This window comes from Rhinopithecus bieti, unplaced genomic scaffold (assembly GCF_001698545.2).
Source record: "Rhinopithecus bieti isolate Rb0 unplaced genomic scaffold, ASM169854v2 scaffold_14700, whole genome shotgun sequence".
Taxonomy (NCBI): Eukaryota; Metazoa; Chordata; class Mammalia; order Primates; family Cercopithecidae; genus Rhinopithecus; species Rhinopithecus bieti.
This window is the reverse complement of record NW_016808194.1, coordinates 1,221,769-1,243,379: the sequence shown is the minus strand read 5'-3', so window position 1 is coordinate 1,243,379 and position 21,611 is coordinate 1,221,769. Positions and strand designations below refer to the sequence as shown.

The following is a 21,611-nucleotide window of genomic DNA, read 5'->3' as shown; positions in this document are numbered from 1 at the left end:
TTTTGAGACGGAGTTTCGCTCTGTTGTCCAGGCTGGAGTGCAGTGGTGCGATCTCTGCTCACTGCAGCTCCGCCTCCCGGGTTCACGCCATTCTCCTGCCTCAGCTTCCCGAATAGCTGGGACTACAGGCGCCCACCACCACGCCCGGCTAATTTTTTGTATTTTTTAGCAGAGACAGGGTTTTTGGCCAGGATGGTCTTGATCTCCTGACCTCATGATCTGCCCGCCTTGGCCTCCCAAAGTGCTGGGATTACAGGCGTGAGCCACCGTGCCCGGCTTCTCAACGGTATTCTTAATCCTCATATACTATTAGGGTCCAGATAAGCCCAATTTTTGCTTTTGAGTTTCTTTTATTGACTTAAAGTCATTAGGATATCAACCAATACAAACAGTTATAACTATGCAGGATGAAGTCTAAAATGCTTAACATTGCCTAAAAGGTCTTGTATGACCTAACCCTAGCTACCCCTTTAAACTCAGCAGGTACCATTTTTCTTTGTGCCCAGATCCAGCTGCAAGAGGCTTCTTTCAGTTCCTTGACACACCACTTTCTGCCTCATAACCCCTTCTACCTAGAAAATTCCCTTATTCTCTTAAACATGTAGAGCTATGGTCTGAATGCGTGTGTCTCCTCCCCCAGAATTAATGTTAAAATTCTAACCCCTGAGGATAGGGTATTAGGAGGTGATTAGATCATAAGGGCAGAGTTCTCACGAATGGAATTTATGCCTTTATAAAAGAGGCTCCCAGAGAGACACCTCATCCCTTCCACTATAGCTAGAAGGTTCCATTTATGAACCAGAAAGTATGCTGTGTCCTCACCAAACACAGAACCTGCCAGTACCTAGCCATCTTGGATTTCCCAGCCTCCAGAACAGTGACAAATAAATTTGCTGTTTTTAAGCCACTTACTAGTACTTTGTTATACTAGGCTGAAGGGACTAAGACACATAGTTAACACCTATAATCTTTCATATATCTGCCTAAATGTCACTGTTTCAGGGAATCCCTCCATAACCCTCTCTCCACTTCACCAGAAAGTTTGGAAGAAAAGATGGAAAGCTCAGTTTCCTCATTACTAAGCCTCTTTATTAAGCTTAATTTATTATTAATTTAATTATTATTAACTTACCAAGCTAATTAAGTTTATTATTAACTTTATTAAGTTTCATTTAATAACAAAATCACTAATATTTGAGTTTTACTCTTGAGCCATGTGCATACTTCTAAGCACATTAATATATTTTCATTTACCCAATGAAGTAGGTACTATTATCTTAATTTGAGACAGAGTACATATGCACATAGAAATTAACCTGTCCAAGGTTACAAAGTGTCAAAGCTGTAATTAAGAAAATGTGATATTGGCATAGAGAGAAGTAAAAACACCAATGAAAACAGTGCAAAGAAATAAGAGCAAGACTCACATATATATGAGGACATATGTCAAAAGCATCATTACAAACTAATAGGCAAAGATGGACTATTATATAAAAGGTACTGGCACAACAGATCACACATAAAGGAAAAAATCAATTACAGCTCTATCTTACATATGCAGTCAGTTCTTTTCTAATACTTGTTTTGAAAACTTGAAGGTGTTACAACACTTAATTAGGCAAATCAAAACCACAATGAGATAACACCTCACACATGTTAGGATGGCTATTATTGAAAAAACAAAAGGTAACTGTTAGTGAGGATGTGGAGAAATTGGAACTCTTGTAGACTATATAACACGGTGCATTGGCCATGGAAAATTAGCCTCAAAAAATTAAAAATAGAACGACCATATGACCCAGCAATCCTACTTCTGGGTACATATCTAAAAGAATTAAAATCAGGGTCCTGAAGAGATATATGCACTAACATGTTTACTGCAGCATTATTCACAATAGCCAAGATGTGGAAATAACCTTAATGTCTTTTGATGGATGAAAGAATAAAGAAAAATGGAATACTATTCGGACTGAAAAAAGAAAATCCTGCCATATGCAGCAACATGAATGAACCTGAAAGTCACTATGCTAAATGAAGTAAATGAGTCACAGAAAGACAAATACTGCATGATTCCACTTATGAGGTATCTAAAACAATCATAGTCATAGAAACAAAGAGTAAAATGGTGACTGCCAGGGGCTGGGAAAAGGAAGAAATAAGGAGTTGATGATATTCAGTGGGTACAAAGTTTCAGTTACACAAAATGAGTACGTCTATTGTACAATATTGTGCCTGTATATAACAATACTATATAGTACAGAAAAAAATTAAGATGGCAGAGCTCACGTTAAGTATTCTTACTACAATGAAAAAAGTTGATATAGACAGTCCAACTTATGGTGCGACTTAAGATTTCTGGACTTTATAATGGTATGAAAGTGATAAGCATTCAGCAGAAACCATATTTCTAGTATCCATACAATGATTCTGTTTTTCATTTTCAGTACAGTAATCAATGCTTTATTATAAAACAGATTTTGTGTTAGCTGGCTTTGCCCAACTGTAGATTAATGTAAGTGTTCTAAGCACATTTAAGGTAGGCCAGGCTAACCTATATTGTATGGTATGTTAGGTATATTAAATGGATTTTTTACTTACAATATTTTCAACTTCTAATGAGTTTAACAGGCTGTAACTCCATCATTAAGTTGAGGACCATATGTATACAGTCATGCACTGCATAATGACTTTCTTGTCAATGACAAACTACATATATGATGGTGGTCCCATACACCATAACGTAGCTTAAAAAGCCCTACTGCTTAATGATGTAGCCATTGTGACACTGTAGCATAACTCATTACTCACATGTTTACGGTGATGCTGGCGTAAACAAATCGACTGTGCTGCCGGTCTTAGAACAGTTTAGCACATATAATTATTATAATACCTGACAATAATAATAAACAACTGTTGTCAGTTTATGTATTTACTTTTAATCGTTATTTTAGCGTGTACTCCTTCTACATATATATATAAAAAAGTTAGCTGGTCCTTCAGGAAGTATAGTGTGTACTCCTTCTACTTACATAAATAAAAAAGTCAGGCAGGTCCTTCAGGAAGTATTCCAGACAAAGGCATTGGTATCATAGATGACAGCTCCATGAATACTATTGCCCATGAAGATCTTCCAATGGGACAAGATGTGGAGACAGAAGACAGTGATACTGATCACCCTGACTGTGCAGGCCTAGGTTAATGTGTTTGTCTCTTAAGATTTCAGCAAAAAAATTTTTTAATTAGAAAAAATAAAAAAATAAAAAAAAAGAAAAAATTTAAAATAGAAAAAAGTTTATAGAATAAGGATATGAAGAAAATATTTTGTACAGCTGTATAATGTGTTGGTGTTTTAAACTAAGTGTTATAACAAGTCAAAAACATTTAAAAAAAATTTTAAGGTTTATAACGTAAAAATGTTACAGTAAGCTAAGAATAATTTTATTATTGAAACAAATAGTTTTAAATTAACTTAATGTAGCCTAAGTGTACGGTGTTTATAAAGATTACAGTAGTGTACATTAATGCACTGGGCCAAGTTTGTCCAACCTGAGGCCTGCACGTGGCCCAGGACACCTTTGAATGCAGCTCAACACAAATTCGTAAACTTTCTTAAAACACTGAGTTTTTTGTGATTTTTTTTTTTTTTGGCACATCAGCTATTCTTAGCGTTACTGTATTTTATGTGTGGTCCAAGACAATAATTCTTCTTCCGATTTGGCCCAGGGAAGCCAAAAGATGGAACAACCCTGTCCTAGGCCTTCATATTCACTCTCCACTAACTCACTGACTCACCCAGAGTAACGTCCAGTCCCGCAAGCTCCATTCATGGTAAGCGTCATAAATAGGTGTACCATTAAAAAAAATCTTTTATATGGCATTTTTACTATTCTTCTATATTTAGATACAAAAATACTTAACATTATATTAAAACTGCCTTCAGCACGGTAACATGCTGTACAGGTTTGTATGCTTCCCTAATCCCATCCCCTTCCTTCTCTTGCTGAGGCACTTTGTCAGTGACATGTTTTAAAGAAGATAATAAAAATGGTAGCACAGTTTTACATGTGCTAAATGGTTAGAAATATATAAATACCATAATAAACATATTTTATCTTAAAAAAGATTGTCTGCTTGTGGAAGTGGGATTCAGAAGAGTTACAGCTTGTGAGTTATTGTGAAGTGGTGCAAGGAGGGTTATCCAAAATCTGCCAGAAAGTTTTAACAGCATGAGTAAATGTCTTTTGTTTAATACAGAAGTTAGGTATAGATACATCTTCACATATATGCACACAGAATAGAGTACAGTCAAATAGACTAAGAATAATGTTGAGGCTAACAAAAGCGATAGTGTTCACTGACAGTCAACAATGGAAATTTTATGCATAAAATAAGAAAATAATTATAAGAACATTTTAAAATTATACACAGCAAAATGCATAAAAGGCACCGTTTTATTCACTACTTTTATTTCTGAAAAAATTCATAACTTTATATGATCTTTTGTATTTATTTTTTATAGTTGTACTTTTCTAAATAGGCGAATCTGCATTAGATTTTAATTAAAATTTACATAAGTCTTGAAGAATTTTCTTTGGAAAAGCACAATTCATTTGCAATCATTTCTAAATTCATCAAAATGTGATTCTGATATAGGGTAGTATATTCATTCTTGAGAAAATACTTCCTTTTTCTACTTCCCACTGGTAACTAGAGCAACCAGTGAATAAGCCAGAAAATAAGTATGAGTGATATCTCATATAAAAAGAAAAGCACATAAAGTGCAGATTATTACCCTTGATATCTTGGAAGATAATATAAGCAAAACGAAGAAGGAAAAAATTCCAAAACTGACATATTTACTGATTTTAAGCTGATCAAACTTTGGTACCAAATATTATATATTAACTACAGACCTGCAACCATCTAAAATTCATCTAAATACTAATGTACAAACCATCTTGAGTAGCCCAGAGTAGTAATTACATTGTTTTGTGATGAACAGGCTAAATTTCTTGTACAAAGGAGTCAATGCTTTATAAATGAAACCAAGGTGAAATATTTCTGAATACTAAGACATCTGACTGTTCCTGTAAAGAAGTTATGAAGTAAATGTACCAATGTATAATCTAAAAGATCTATGGCTTAATCACTATAATCTTCCTGTTTCAGAAGATGACAAGGAATTTTATGAGGGTGCCTCATACCTGGTCATCACATATGATGCTTACTTATTAGTATATCAATCTGAAATTATTTTTATCTTAATGTTATTATCTGGGTTCAAAGTTACTAAAGAAAATCATATAGAGATTAAAGACCTATGATTTTCAATCTCTCAAGTCCTTCAAAGATGACCTGTAACCTTCCACCAAGTCCACAGCATAGCCTTCTATATCCTCAATAATTATTTCAAACCTTTGCCAGTCTTACCTAATCTCCAACCCATTAGGTTGAACAACCTTGCTACCTACCTTACAAAGCAGTTAGAAGCCTGTCCAACTCTACTGCATCACACCTGATTCTTACCTGATTCCCTTATATATCAGTGGAGGAAGTAATCTTCTTCAAATCCCAGGCCAATAATTTTTGCTTCTGTGCTGTGGATCTAATTTCCTTCTGCTACCTTGGAGACCTTCCCCCACACACAGCTCCTAACCCCATCTAATCTGGCTTTTCCTACTCAGCATTTCAACAGAGATTAAGTCTTTTTCTCCTTCTCCCCCATATCACTTTTCAACTCTTGTATTTTCTCATCTATTCTCATTTTCTGACTTGTCCTTACAGTCAAGCTTCTCAAGTTTCTATTTCCTCAACTTTCACTTATACTCCAACGTAACACAACAGGTCTTCCTACTCTAATGGGCCCTCACAAATCACCAATGACCACCTTAACAAATCCAATGGATTCATAATTTTATATATGTATTAATCCTTCAAAAAATTAACCTCTGTCATTCTTTTTTTGGGGCGGGGAGGTGGGGGGACCCCTCCCAATTTTTTTACAACTTTCTCTTTTGCTTAAGTGTATTACGTAGAGCTGTTCTTTGATTTCTTCTTTCACTGTTTATATTCTCCTATAATTCATATCAATAATTCCAAAATCTGCATCTCAGAGTCAGTCCTCAAGTTCTCTTGAATCATATTTCCAATTCCTATAAGCCCATGTCAACTTGGATTTTCCAGACATCTCTCTCTACATTTACCCATTCTCCACTATTACTTTAATAAATGACTTCATCAGTAATTTAATTTCCCAAGCCACAAACCAGAATATTAACCTATATTCCCCGCTCCATAACATCCAGTAACCAAGCACTTCCAGAATATTTCTAAGTCTGCCCCTCTCCTCTTCATCCTCAGAAAAGTACTTTAGTTCTGTAGCTCCCCTTCCACACTATTTTTAGTGGCATAGATGACGATGATAGCTGCTTGACTTGTACATCTTCTTTAAGTTTTGCTTGCTTCCAAGCTGTCCTCCACTCTGCTGCCAAACATTTTAAAACCACAAATATGATCATCTCACTTCTGTTTAAAATCTTAGTGTCTGCATAAGATAATACAAATGTTTAATGTTTATATAAGGTTTTTCTACAAAGTGTTTTTACATTAGTTGATGGTAGAGCTACCTTTTTCTTCCCTCCCTCCTTCCCTTCCTTCCTTTGAGACAGAGTAGAGCAACCTTTTATTTATCTTCATTTATTTATTTGTTTATTTGTTTGAGATGGTCTTACTCTCGTGCAGGCTGGAGTGCAGTGTTGTGATCACAGCTCACTGTAACCTCAAACAACTGAGCTCAAGTGATTCTCCTGCCTCCGCCTTCCAAGTAGCTGGGATGACAGACAGCACCACCATAACCAGTAAATTTTAAAAAAATTTTTTGTAGAGACAGGTCTAATTTTAGGAAACCAGAGAGGCAGTAAATGGAGTTTTTTTTGTTGTTGATTTGTACATGTTTATGCTGACAATATTCAGATAAATGTTCCTGCTTAATTGCCTAATATTAAAATACATATAACCTTGTTTATTTTTTTAAATCCTCTGTTGCCCAGGCTGGTTTTGAACTGCTCGCCTCAAGTGATCCTGCTGCCAGGGCCTCTCAAAGTGTGGAGATTACAGGTGTGAACCACTGTGCCCAGCCTCCTTTTTAACAGAAGGAAAAGTCAAAATTCAGAGAGGTTATATAACTTATCAAGGTCACGTAACACTACTCGGTGGGTACCCAAAGTCCTGCAGTCTAGTTTTCAGACTCTAAAGTTCAGTGTTCTTTTCATTACATCAAACTTTAAATTCCATTTATTTAACAAAGACCTAGAAATGTAACAGATTCTTAGTCAAATCATATACCACACTCCCTCTTTATGAAACAATAAGTTCACTTTTAAAAGTGAGATAGCAGAGGATATGGTAACATTATTACCAAGCTATAAATAGAACTGGAAGGCTTATTTAGAAGATAAACTCTAACAATTTCTAATAATCCATTGTACTTATTGAGAAAATGAGTATTTTCAAAGTGGGTATCTTTAGGGTTAGAGCTTTGCCTATCAGAAACTTAGTAGAAAAAGAGTCCGAATGTTCACACGTGTGCCTATACAAGATTCATGTTTTCACATCAATTAAGATCACACACACAAAAACACTACCGTTCTCTGAAGAAGTTTCCTAGAAATGTGGCAAACACTAAATTGTGGATGAATTTGTCATACCAATCTCAATTTGTTTTCATGATTATTTTTGTTTATATATATTCTTATCTCCTGAAATCAGACTTGAGTAGATATAAATTCTAAATTTACTATAGAAAAAGCACCACACCAAACTTCTATTTTTGACACTACTTGCTGTGAAGTCTTAGAAAAGTTACAGCAATAAAACCCTTCGACTGTCCACCTTAGAAATGGGAATTCATACATTCAAAAAATACTTCAGATGAATAAAGTGGTTGGCAAAACAGTCAAGGTCCCTTTGTTCATGTAACTCAAGAGTCCAGTGGAGGAGCGAGAAAAAGGAAGCAATCAAGATACTTAGTAAAATATTGTTAAGTGCTGTGAAGGAAAAGTACAGGGAGCTATGAAAGCATATAATGAGGGCCCTATTTAGAATAAATGAAAATCTCTCTGAAAAAATAATGTTTTAGCCTCTGAATAAGAGTTACTCCAGGAAAAGTGGTAAGAAAAAGTATCTAAACTGAATGAAGATGACATGCTAAGGCCAGAAGGACTTTGGGAATTTTGAGTGTTGAAGGAACTGACTAAATGAAGTTGGAGTTTATGACAAGGTAGGGGAGAAATGGTAGATGAGGCTAGAGAGTTTGACTGAGACCGAACTAAACAGTGCCTTTAATGCAATGACAAGGATTTCATCTCAAGTACGTTGAAAACCACTGAAAGATTTTTAACTGTAAAGAGATATGATTCGATTTACATTTCATGAAGACCACTAGGACTACCTCACAAGATTACTGAACGATCAAATACATGTGAAATACTAACTCAAAAACTTACATATAGTTATATTAACATGAGTACTTCAAAAAGATCTAAATTGTATGGTGCTAAATATTCTGAAGGCATTATGATAAATAATTTGTATTATGGTCTGGATAGAATAATTTTCAATGGCTTCAGAGAAGCTGGAGGCTTCAGAGTCAATTTTAAGACACTGTTCAAATATAGTAAAGCTACTATATGAATGTAAAAGATTTTGGAGTTGGTAGGGAGAAAGAGGAGAATTTCAAGAGTTGTTTGGTGCTTTTACACTAGAAGCAAATTTAAGAAAGATATACAAGGACCAATAAATGATTAAGAAATAGTCCCAGATACAACAGAGTATAAAAGGAATATGCGGAAATTCCAACAGCAGGATTTAGGAAACCAGAGAGGTAGTAAATGCACAATGTTTTTGTTGTTGTTGATTTATACATGTTTATGCTGACAACTTTCAGATAAAGTTCCTGCTTAATTGCCTAATATTAAAATAAATATAACCATGTTTTTTTTTGAAATCCTATCTGCCTCTGTACAGAGTAGGCATAGGCAGTCCTTTTATAAGTAAAAAAACACACAAAAATCTCAGCCTGATCCAATGTAGCACACTTGATCTCAGAAAAATATAATCATCTTGTGCAGAATGGCATAAACAATTCTGGATACTAATTCATTCTTATGACTAATTCTCTTATTTAACAAAATACTTAAATTATATTTGAGTAGTGATAGCATAAAACAATTTTCAACACTAAGGAGATATTGGCAGCATCTAGTACTTTAAATTATTATAAATCAGATTATTTCACTGACTTTTTTTTAAGTACCACAAATTAAGACTCAGAATTTCATGGTTTCAGTAAAACTTAAACAAATAAAACTATGAAATTCGTTCAAACCAATGGAATAGTTTACCATCTCTTTATAGCTTAATTTTGAGATTCCATGCATTTCTAACCTATTTTCTGCTCCGCACATTAAATCCACCACTTAGTAATAAATAATTTTATGACCTCTTTTAGATCCAAACTAAGACAAATAAGAAGCTCAAGAAGGAGGCCAAGTAAGATTGTTTTTAAACTATTCATCCAGAATACACATACATGATCATTAATATCTTAAATGTGTATGTATGTCTCTCCATACTAAAGATATCTTGTAACCATGTGACATATAAGCGTGATAAGCATATATGAAGCAAGAAGGAAATGATTATAACATTTGACTCTGATTACATAAATTCCCTCAGCTCTGTGTAACTTTTCTACACTGGAAGAATTGGGTTTGGTATTAACAATATTAAAGTAAAAACAGAAAAAACTAAGAAAAATTGGGACTTCCTCAAAACAAAGAGCTCTTACAATCAACTTTGCTTTTAAAAAGTATTTTGTATCATATGCAGGCATACATTAAACTTAGAATAATAATAAGCATCTATATACATACCATCAAAACAAGCACCTAAAGAAAATAATTATAAATATTAATATATAGCCCCCCCATGGGTCCCTCTCTTGGATACCCTTACTCTGATTTAGTATTTATCATTCCATGAATATTTTTATGCTTTTCTTAAATAACTGTATTTCCACAAACAATATAAATAATTTTGAATGTTTTAAAGCATTATTTAAAGGGTATGATGTGACTATTTTTTCATTTGAAGGATTAATGTGAGTTTAGCCTCCTTTTAGGATGCCAGGTTGCTTTCATCTGCGGAAGTTGTTGTCTTACATTTTCCAGGTACAGTAAATGTGTTTTTGGTAATTAGCACACTTATCTATGTTCTTAAGATAGTGCATTGTGCTTTTGGGGCATGAGACTAGGAATGGAAGAAAGATCCACGGGTTAAATGACACAAAGCATTCACTGTGCAAATACTATTATATCAGATACCTCTAAGAAATAAAGAGATGGGGTAGATTTCGAATGACAGAAGAAGGCGGGCTGCAAAAAAGAGGACTGTGTCATTTATATGGAGTAATGAAATACAGACATATATTTAAGAATATTTACAAAACAACATTTCAACATAGTATAAACTAGTAAGAGAAGAGGGCCAAAACAAACTGGAGAAGTTGTTGGGGGACACAGTTCCAGATTTTAAAACTTACTATACAGTTACTATACTTACTATACAGTTACAGTATGGTACTAGTAAAAGGATACACATGTATGTCAATCAAACAGAGAATCTAGAAACAAACCCTCACTTTTACAGTTAATTGATTTTCAAGCAGGGTATCAAGACAGGGAAAGAATTATATTTTTGACAAATAGTTTTGGGACAACTGGATAACCACATGCAAAAGAATGAAATTGAACTCCTCCCCTGACCACATACACAACAAATTAACTCAGTTGAATTATAGACTTAAATGTAAGAGCTAAAACTATAAAACTTGGAAAATATAAGAGTAGATCCTCATGACCTTGAGTTAAGCCAAGCCTTCTTAGACATGATACCAAAAGCAAAAGTGACTAAGGAAAAAACAAATTGAATTTCATTAAAATAAAACTTCTATGTTTCAATGGACATTACCAAGAAAGTAAAAGAAAACCCACAGAATGGGAGAAAATTTGCAAATTAACTATTTGATAAGGAACCTGTATCTAGAGAACTTTTACAAAGCAATAATAAAAAGACAAAATAACCAAATTTTTAAAGTGGGCAAAGAATTTGGACAGACATCCAAAAGACATACAAATGGCCAATAAGCATCATTACCTATGAGGAAAATGCAAATCAAAACTACAATGAGATACTACTTCACACCCACTAAGATTGCCATATATATAAAAAAAAGAACATAACAAGTGCTGACAAGGAGGTGAAAAAACTGGAACCCTCATACACTGCTGGTGGCAATGTAAAATTACAGCCACTTAGAAAAACAGTCTAGCAGTTCCTTAAAAAGTTAAACAGGGACCTAGCAATTCCACTTACAGGTATATACACAAGAGAAATGAAAACTTGCAATGGATGTTCATAGCAGGATTATTCAAAATAAGCAAAAATTGGAAATTCAAATGTCTATCAATTGATAAATGAATATATCAAATGTGTTATATCTATACAATGGGATATGGCCACATACCACGTAACATTTCGGTCAATTAACAGACACATTGTCTGGCTAGGCACAGTGGCTCATGCCTATAACCCTGACACTTTGGGAGACTAAGGTGGGAGGATTGCTTGAGGCCAGGAGTTCAAGACCAGCATGGGCAACAGAGCAAGACCCTCATTTCTACAAAAAAATAAAAAATAAAAAAATAAGACACAGTGGTGGTTGCCTGTAGTTCTAGCTAATTGTGAGGATGAGGCAGTGGAATTGCTTAAGCCCAGGAGGTCAAGGGTAATGTGAGCCAATATCGGGCTATTGCATTTCAGTCTGGGTGACAGAGCCAGACCCTGTCTCTAAAAACAAAAAAGATTGTAATATTGTATTTTTATTCTACCTTTTCTATGTTTAGATATACATATACTTACCATTATATTAGAATTGACTACAGTATGCACTACAGTAACATGTTGCACAGTTTTGTTTTGTTTTTTTGTCTAGGAGCAACAGGCAATACATCCTAGGTATGTAGTAGATAATACTATCAAGATGTGTGTAAGTACCCTCTTAAGATGTTCACACGACAAAAAAATTGCCTAACAACACATTTCTCAGAAGTTATCCTTGTCATTAAGTGACTCATGACTGTATCACTCAGCAGTAAAAATATGTAACATATTGACATATGCTATAACATGCATGAACCTAGAAAACATTTATGTTAAGTAAAAGATGCAAAAATCACACATATTATATGATTCCATTTGTATAAAATATCCAGAATAGGCAAATATATAAAGACAGAAAATAGATTAGTAGCTGCCTAGAGCAGAGGAGTTTGGGGGAGAAGTGGGAGGTGACTACTAATGGGTATGAGGTTCCTTTTTGGGATGATGAAAATATTCCAAAATTGATTATGGTCATGGCTGCACAACTCTGTGAGCATACTAAAACCCAGTGAATTGTCCACTTTAACTGGGCAAATTGTAAGGTATGTGAATAGCATCACAATAAAGCTGTTATATATACATATATATATTTTAAAAGCAAAGAATGGAAGGGCCACAAATTTGGATGAAATTAGAGATGGTTTTAAAGACTGACTTTGAACTAGGTTTTGAAATGAAAGTCAGTAATTAGTAAGAAGTATTGGAAACAACAGAAATGGTGTATAAAGGCCCCTAAAGCAGGAAAAAGCAAATAATTTGCAGGAAATGGGAGACACTATCTGTATCAAAACAGAGACATATTAGTTAGAAATGAGACTGCTGAGACTAGAAGGCTAACCCAAGAGGACTCAGAAAATTCTAGAGGCTCTTGATATTAGTAACAAATGAAAATGGTGTTTAACAAGTATGACAAAGCTGTCATTTCTTGATTTTAATACTTTCAAGTATGTGTCTTTCAAAATGTTGCTTCCATAATCTGGGTATGGCTCTATCACGCATAGGCAGGCAGCACAGTTAGAATTTAAAACGCAAGCTTTAAGTTAGACTTCCTGCTTTACTGCCAAGTGTTATGACCATATAAATTTAACTATCTCAGTTTCCGTACTGGTAAAATGAGAATACTACCATGTATTTCATATATGTAATATATATGGGATAAACGTATTACATTATATAAGGAACCTATCTAGAGAACTTTTAAAATGCTCTCAACATAGTAAAAAGCTCTTAACATTGCAAATGAGCAATAAGTTTCTGAAAACCATAGCCACAACTATGTGTTACATATAACTACTTAGCTATACCTCTCCTGAGAATTAAAAAGTTCTTCAGCTTGAAATCCATTCAAATGTATGAATATAAATTTCCTTATCTTTTTATCAAAGGCAAATCTCTTGACTAAACTGTTAAAATTTTGTCAAGCTGTAAAAACATATGGGTAAATAACAGAAATCAATCCAGATTACCAGGTCTTTTCTACCTGGAGCAAGGAACTTGATGTTCTTTTCAGTTAAGTAAGTTTGTCTCTAATGTTCTCAGGTTTTGATTTAACTAGCTCTAAACTTAGAATACCCTGGCCTCAGAGCCACCCTTGAACTTGTTTGTGAGATCTTTGACTTCTTTCACAAAGGAAGTCCTTTCTACTGGTATTTCTGCTAAATGATTTTCTCTTACGGTAGGGAATTACCACATTAATATTCGGGTCTTCTCAAAACTAAAAGGAGAATGGAAGGGACAGTGAGCATTCTTAGTTCTCCTTTCCTTGTAGGAAAAAAAAGGCATCATTACTCTTTTCTTTTAGGAGAGCTATAATGAAACCATGTAGAATCTTAGTGATGAAAGTAGTAAAGGAAGTCTAGGCATAACTAAATGCAGGTTAATCCGGCAGGGATTTTGTTTTATATTATAATTGGAACTTATTTCCTCCTTTGTAAGGAGCCATTTTTGACCCTTCCCTAAAATAATTTTAATCTGTATCCAAAACTGAGGCTACTTACTAGGCTTATGCTAGATTTCTTGAATAGTGACTTTTGTATAAACTGGGTGATAAAATTTAAAGGATCTACATTCCCTGTTTAAAGGATAAATGGGAGAAAGAGTCTGGGGAAGTGGCTTCAGAGGAATGAATATGAGACAGAGAATGTGAATTACAGTGGTAAGTGAGGAAATTAAAATAAAAGGAACAAGTTAGACTGACATTACTCAGGGAAGAAAAAAGTAGTAATTGTTGAAAAATTCTATACAAGGATTAAGAAAAAAGAGAAATTCCCATGGTTTAACAACATATTATTTGAATTACATTCGAGTAGTGACAGCATAAAACCATTTTTAATACTAAGGATCTATTCTTAGTATTAGACAGTATCTAGTACTTTAAGTCTTTATCAAACACAGGTATTTAAACTAGGTCTGAAATCATCAAAGATAAAATGAAGTGTAATAAGAGCATGTACTTTAAAGACTGCGTAAGTGTAAAGCATTTAAAATAGTGGCTTTGACAGACTAAGCATTTAATAAATGTCCGCTGGCAGTAAACTATGAGCAAGCTAATTTCTCTCAGATTCCTCATCTATAAGCCATATAAATACACATTTTGGTCCTTATTTTGAGGTTCAAATCTCATAATGCACATAATCAACCTTTATCAATTGTTCTCTACCTTCCCTTTATTTCTCTACCAATATACCCAATAGTTTCAATTCACTTTTGTCAATAATCATGGCTTATTAATAAAGTGATTTTCAGTGAAAAAAAGAAGAATCACTCTAAACTCACATCATAAGATAGGTAAATTCAAAACTAAGATAGCAAAATTGACTGTTTTATTATCATTATATCTTCCACTATCTTAATTTAAATGTTCTTTCACTTCAAAAATTCTTTAAGAGTTATCTCTAGGGAAAAATCAGTTAGTAAACATGGAACATAATAATGCATTCATATTTGCATTTTCTGTGCTGAGTGGTTCATATGGATTTAAGTCCAAGAAGAAAGCCTTATGTATTTGTGGCTTATAGTACACCAATACCATACTTTAAAAATATAGACCAAACTCTGAAACAAAATAGCCTACAAGATTGTACTTTATGCATGATGGGTTATTTCTGTAAAACTATGTGAAGGGGTCATATCATCTCTAATAAGAGCTTATGATTATTGATAAACAATTAAAATTTAAAAGCTCAATAGTAAATGACCTCAGATTTTTTTGTCTGAATGTACTTGTGGATCAAAATGACATTTGCTCTGTACATTCAATTATTCACCTATCAATCTTTACTCATGTTTTAATTTCCAGAAGCAAGGTGTTAGGATTTCCTACATGTTCTATCATATCTAAACTGAACAGTCACAAGAGACAAGTGTGGGATAAAATGGTAGAATTCTGCTACTAAATATAAAATAGACTTCCTTTAAAGAGAAAATAGGTTATTTTCTTTTAAAGTGAATCTACTTTTAAAAAAAAATGAATCTTTAAAATAAGAGACAGAGGCTGGGCATAGGGGTTCACACCTGTAATCCTGGCTATTAATACTTGGGAGGCTGAAGTCAGAGGATTACTTGAGGTCAAGAGTTTCAAACCAGTCTAGGCAACATAGCAAGATCCCATCTCTACAAAAATTTTACAAATTAGCCGGGTGTGGTGGCACACACCTGTAGTTCCAGCTATTTCAGAGGCTGAGGCAGGAAGTTTGCTTGAGCCCAGGAGTTTGAAGCTACAATGGGCTATGACTATGCCACTACACTCCACCCTGGGTGACAAAGCGAGACTCCGTCTCAAAAAAAATTCTTTTTAAATAAAGTTAAGAGGCAATGTGGTACGGTGCTTTAAGGGCACAAACTAAAGATCTAAACTACTGGGTTCAAATCCCAGCTATAACACTATGTGAAAACCTTTTTGAGCCTATGATTCCTATTTTGTCAAATGTGAATAACACCAATTCCCAGAATTGTGGTAATATGGCGATGAGTAAATAAGTCAATATGCATTTGTAACAGTACCTGGCACATAGTGTTTTTAAATGTAATATTACAGGTCATGACATGACAAACTAATTTTATCTTGTTATACTTATGTAGAAGCAAAATTGTTAACTGTCACAAAACCATTTTGCAAAAAGGTCATTTAATGCCTTATACATGCTAATAGGAAAATGCTATAATTTAGAAAAAAATAAAGCCTGAACTTCACCAAGCAGATAAATGAAATCATTGACTAGCTCTGGACCTTCCTAGCCTATTAGGGTACATTAACCCTGAACTCACTAACAGAAGTCATTTAAAAACTCACAAAAAAGGCTTAAATTAAGAAAAGTTGCTTTCCTAGATTTTTAAGCATCTAGGATGTGAAACATGTCTTAAGGTCACTATCTCTGTCCTTGTTTTCACCAATTTACCAAGACTAAGAAAGTTTTTCCTTTTGGTTTCATTTCCTATAAATGATGTAGTATATACCCTACTCTGGTTGTAAACACCCAGGCACTACTAAAATTAATTTTAAAAGTAATAGTAATATAAAAATTTCTTTAAGTATACAATAAATATTTTGAAATTCATGTTAATAGTGTTCCTTTTCATTATTACGGGATTTGTGAATATAAGGTTACTTTATTTTAGTTTCAAAGTTGCACAAACATAAGGGATCAAATAAAATTAAGCCTCAAAGATTTCTAAGTAAAAGTAGGAATGGATAGAAAGCTGTAAAAACTGAAATCAATGCCTCTGGCCTAAAACTTCATTGATCAGATTCTTTGGCAACTGTTGAAATGAAAATGTCATAGAGATTTTAAATGACTCTACACACAAATTACTCTGTAAAGTTACCTTAAATCTACTACAGTTATTAGGGTTTATACAAAAATGGCATGCAATGTTTTGCTAAACTGCAAAAGTTAACTACACATTGCCACTTAACATAATCACACATAAAAATGACTGAAAATGATTGGCAGATAAATAACATTTAATAAAAATGGGGAAAATGAAGCAGCGCTTTGGATGATTTGTGGTTATGTTTTTTTTACTCATAGTAGGGTTATTTCTTAAAAAATTTCCAGACTGGAAATTTTACAGGTAGTTCACAACTGTAATCCCAGCACTTTGGGAGGCCAACGTGGGCAGATCACTTGAGGCCAGGAGTTCGAGACCAGCCTGGGTAACATGGGGAAACCCTGTCTCTATCAAAAATACAAAACTTAGCCAGGCATGGTGGCCAGTGCCTGTAGGCCCAGCTACTCAGGAGGCTGAGGTGGGAGGATCACTTGAACCCTGGAGGTGGCCGCAGTAAGCTGAGACCACACACCGCACTCTAGCCTGGGCAACACAGCAAGACTGTCTCAAAAGCATTTTTTTCCAAAGAGAGAATTTTATAACCCAAATGAGTTACAAATTTTCTTTGTAACTCATTCACTACCATTCTTTAAATATTTTCCTAAGATACGCATATGTACCTTAAGCAAATTATCTTTTTGTCTCATCAGAAGAAACCACCATGTATCTGAAAATTGTTTTAATTCATCCTAAGCTATATAATTCTAGTTCATGTATCTCTTTCCTATAGTTCCTAAACTCTAAACCTTGTTCGTGGTTTTCTGATCTCTTGTTGGAATTGAAATACAGATCAACAAATATCATTTTCAGACTGCTTTCCTCTTTATACAAATCAGTGCTACCTTCATGCTTTTTAAAAAGGTATTACTCTCTTGTATTAATTTTGATTTACTTCTCAATATGAAGTCTAGAACCAAATACATCATAAAGTATGTTTCTCTTCATCTCACACTTGTGTAACTTATTTTCATCTCTAGAAAATCAGTTTTTAGATAAAAATCACTTACTGCTTACAAATAAAGAGAAACTGCAGTACTTACACAGAATCAAATAAATCTTTATACTTGCCTAGGTATGGAAGTTAGTTACCCAAGTCACCATGAGACAGTCATTACCTGCAAAGTACTCAAGAGCTAATAAGTGAAATCTATTCACTGTGATGCATTTGACTATAACTTCAGATATGTGTATTAAACTTTCAAGAATAAACTTATGGTAAGCCTACCACTTTTTCTCAATAGCCCAGTCTTTCCTAGACAGTTACATACTATATGCTACGACAGTATTCCATATGGTAAATTTCAAAGAACCTGATTCAAAGATTAAAAAAAGGTATTAAAAGGAAAAACAACTTTCTAGTGAGTTCCAAAAACACCAACTAAATTAATACATATCCTGACCAGTTCTGTACTTGTAAGTTCATCATCAAATTCATACTTATCAAATTATTCTCTTTAAAACTCTGAATCAATTTTTTGCTCTATACTACTTTGTTTTTGAACAGGTTTCACTTGCTAATTTGCAAATAAACTGGCTTACAAATAAATCAAACTGGTTTCTGCAACTCCCAGTACCTTCTTTCTCTTGCAGTTTTTTTCCTTTAAGAGAAAGTTAACGTGAGGATAAACTTGCACAATCTGCTTTTATCTAAATATGTGGTCCTCAGTTTACTTTCATTTAAAATAAAAGCACTGACATGACTCAAATTTATGAGCCTCTTGTATTCAGTCGTGGTTCATACTTGTAATACTAGCATTTTGGGAGGCTGAGGTGGATCACTTGAAGCTAGGAGTTCAAGATCAGCATGGGCAATATAGTGAAACATAGTTTGTACCTATAGAGCTATACACACACGCGCGCATATATAAAACAATTTACATTAATTTTGTCAAAAAGCAAAAATACACTCATTTGAAAATACCAAACTTTATAAAGTTAAACGCCCACAATGCACATATTGCTCCTATCATCCTATAGTGTCAACACCAATTACTCTATATACAAAAACGTGACATTAATGAGACAATACTTATATTTTAACTTATAGACTTAATAGATTTCTATTTTAAGGAAATTCACTTTTTTAAATAAGGTGGTAATAGGTTGGGCGAATTAAGAATTTTGAAATGTTCTTTAAGTTACAATAGTGAGCAGGGACTTATTTGTCATACCACAAGCCAAGGTAAACATGGGTGTCCTAGGAAATGTCCAATTTCCCCACAGTAATAAACATCTTACTAACATTATAATAAAAACAATAACTTTTTTTTTTTTTGAAATGGAGTCTCACGTTGCCCAGGTTGGAGTGCAGTGGCCAGATCTCAGCTCACTGCAACCTCTGCTTCCTAGGCTCAGGCAATCCTCCCACCTCAGCCTCCTGAGTAGCTCAGACCACAGGCGTGCCAACATGCCCAGCTAATTTTTTGTATTTTTGTAGAGACGGGGTTTTGCCGTGGTGCCCAGGCTGGTCTCGAACTTCTGAGTTCAAGTGATCCTCCCTCCTCGGCCTCCCAAAGTCCTGGGATTACAGGCGTGAGCCACCCTGCCAGGTCAAAAACAACTATTATTAAGTCACTTGAAGATTCTACTTTTTTGACACAATGAAACAAGTATATATTTACATCCTGAGGGATTTCTATCGTATAAACATAGTATATAGCCTACCAAAAAAGAAAAAAAAGACTAAGACTTAGATCAAGGTTAAATTACGGTCCTAAATCTGCCACCTATTAGCTTAACTGAAAATGATCCCAGTATCACAGCCTTTTGTCAAGAGTAAAGAGCAGAAGGTAACTAAAATTTAGTATTTCATAAACATGAAATTCTTAAGATATTAAAGCGAATCAAGATAAAACCCTTATAATAAAATACTGTCCATTTTACAGAAGATACTGAGGTGCAATGATTTAAATTAACTCTCCTCAAAGTCATACTGCAAGTTGAGTGGTGAAACTGTGACATAACTCAGGTCTAAATCTTACTGCTCCTTCCACTATGCCATAGTGAAACACTGTAAATTATATACTACTGTTATGGTAATAGTGGGAAGTGAAAATATTTTTTATTATAATGAAGAGGCATATTATCCTTCCCCCAAAATAAGGAATTTTAAATTATGTTACATATTCACATATTTAAGTTATTCTAGATGCCACTTGATATGGCCGACAAGTGTGAAAATGTCCACATACATCCTTCAGTATTATAAATGTATATCCTTTGGTATTTTACAAGTTCGAATATTAGCAGTTAGTTAAGCCTCAAGTGGACTTATCTACTTTTTGCAGGCCTACGTTATCCTTCAAACAGAAGGGAAGGGCTGCACGTCTAACAGAAACGCTGCCGGCTTTTATCAAGCCACCACTAAAGCACAAGACCACGTGGTCTCTCATAAGCCTAAGGTTCCCTACTTCTCTCCCTCCTTTGACAAGGAACTGGAAACTAGGGTTGCTTTCTCTTATGTGGGGCACTGACATGCCACCTGTGTAGTACAGACCGCAAACATCCTGCAGCCTGCCTCCCGGAAGACTACAAAAATCAGAATAAAAGGGAACTTGGACGCCGACAATTCTAGGAAAGGAAACGAACAGAGAAGTAAAGCTGGTGAGATCGTGATAAGCCGCGGCACCGGGACCTGCCAAAACAGCGTATATATAAGACTCAAACCAAATCACTATAACCTATCATTCGAGAAGGCCTGAGGTGGGAGCGGCACTACGGAAGGAAAGAGGAAGAAGAGAACCGCACGAGTCAGAGCCGCCGCCGCCGCCGCTGCCGCTCTCCGGACACCTTTCAGCAGGCCCTGGCAAGCCGCGAACCCTGACCCTCATCTAGAGTCCAACCTTTGCCCCAACATTTCAGAAGCAGCCAACATCCTGCTACCCCGGCGGCCGCCGCCAGACCTGCCCGCACCTGTCACTAGCGAAAGACACCAGCTCGCGGCTCCCGCCCTCTTCTCCACTATCCTCGGGCAACCGCGGGCATCTCAACCCCTTTCTCTTACCAGGTGTCCCCTTTCCGGAGCGAGGTTTTGAGCAGCGTCGCGATGTCAGACCGCTGGGTGTCCAGATCCGCCGCTCCGCCTTCCGCCATCTTCTTCCACTAGCGGTAGGGGAGGTGGCAGCGACGGCGGCGGCACGCCCCAGAGCATTATGGGAATGGCGTCCCCACGGCCCCTCCCAGTCGGCCGGTCGAAACCAAAAGACACCGGGAGCGGGGGTGGTCCTCAGGACAAGAGGAGGCCCCGGGGGCGGACTAGGTGCGCGGCCATGGTCTGCTGCCCCCCATCGGTCCCCGCCCGTCCAGCATCTTGCCTTGGCCTCCTCTGACCGGGACAGCCGGGTTTTAGCTCTCCTCGCCGCCGAGGGCTCCGGCGCTCTCTCGCTAGAGGGATGCCACCGCCCTGTCCTCCCATCCTCGGCTTTGCCTTCCCCTCCCTCTTTCCCACTGACGCCTTGAAAACCCTTATTTGCGCATTCACTCACGCTTGGGGGTGAGGTAGGGTAGGGCGGGGGGGCGTGGGGAAGGCTAAGATATGGAAGAACATTTAGCAGCTCCGTGACTGGGCTTTTCGTTAAGAGTAGCAGAACCCAAGCTCGGTGAATATGGGCACACACAAAAAACATTCCGAAACCGAACGCTTGGTCTCCATGCCCTTCCAGGGTTCCTTCCAGCGCTCTTACTCCCATTTGTAGGTGGGGACCCTTTATAGGCTCTTTGTGACGCCCCCCCCAGGCACACCCAGACGACTAAGCTGCGGTGAAAAACATGTCCCACTTCAT

At 35.8% G+C, this 21,611-nt stretch overlaps 1 protein-coding gene across 1 annotated transcript in view; it reads right to left on the bottom strand.

Annotated features, from left to right (window-relative positions):
• Positions 1 to 21,298, bottom strand: part of USP15 (ubiquitin specific peptidase 15) — a 151,145-nt gene extending 129,847 nt beyond the window's left edge. Inside the window, 1 exon segment of the mRNA XM_017885689.1 lies at positions 20,834 to 21,298. Within this exon segment, the coding sequence (XP_017741178.1) occupies positions 20,834 to 20,922 (89 nt within the window). The 5' untranslated portion in view covers positions 20,923 to 21,298.
• Between the last annotated feature and the right edge of the window lie 313 nt (positions 21,299 to 21,611).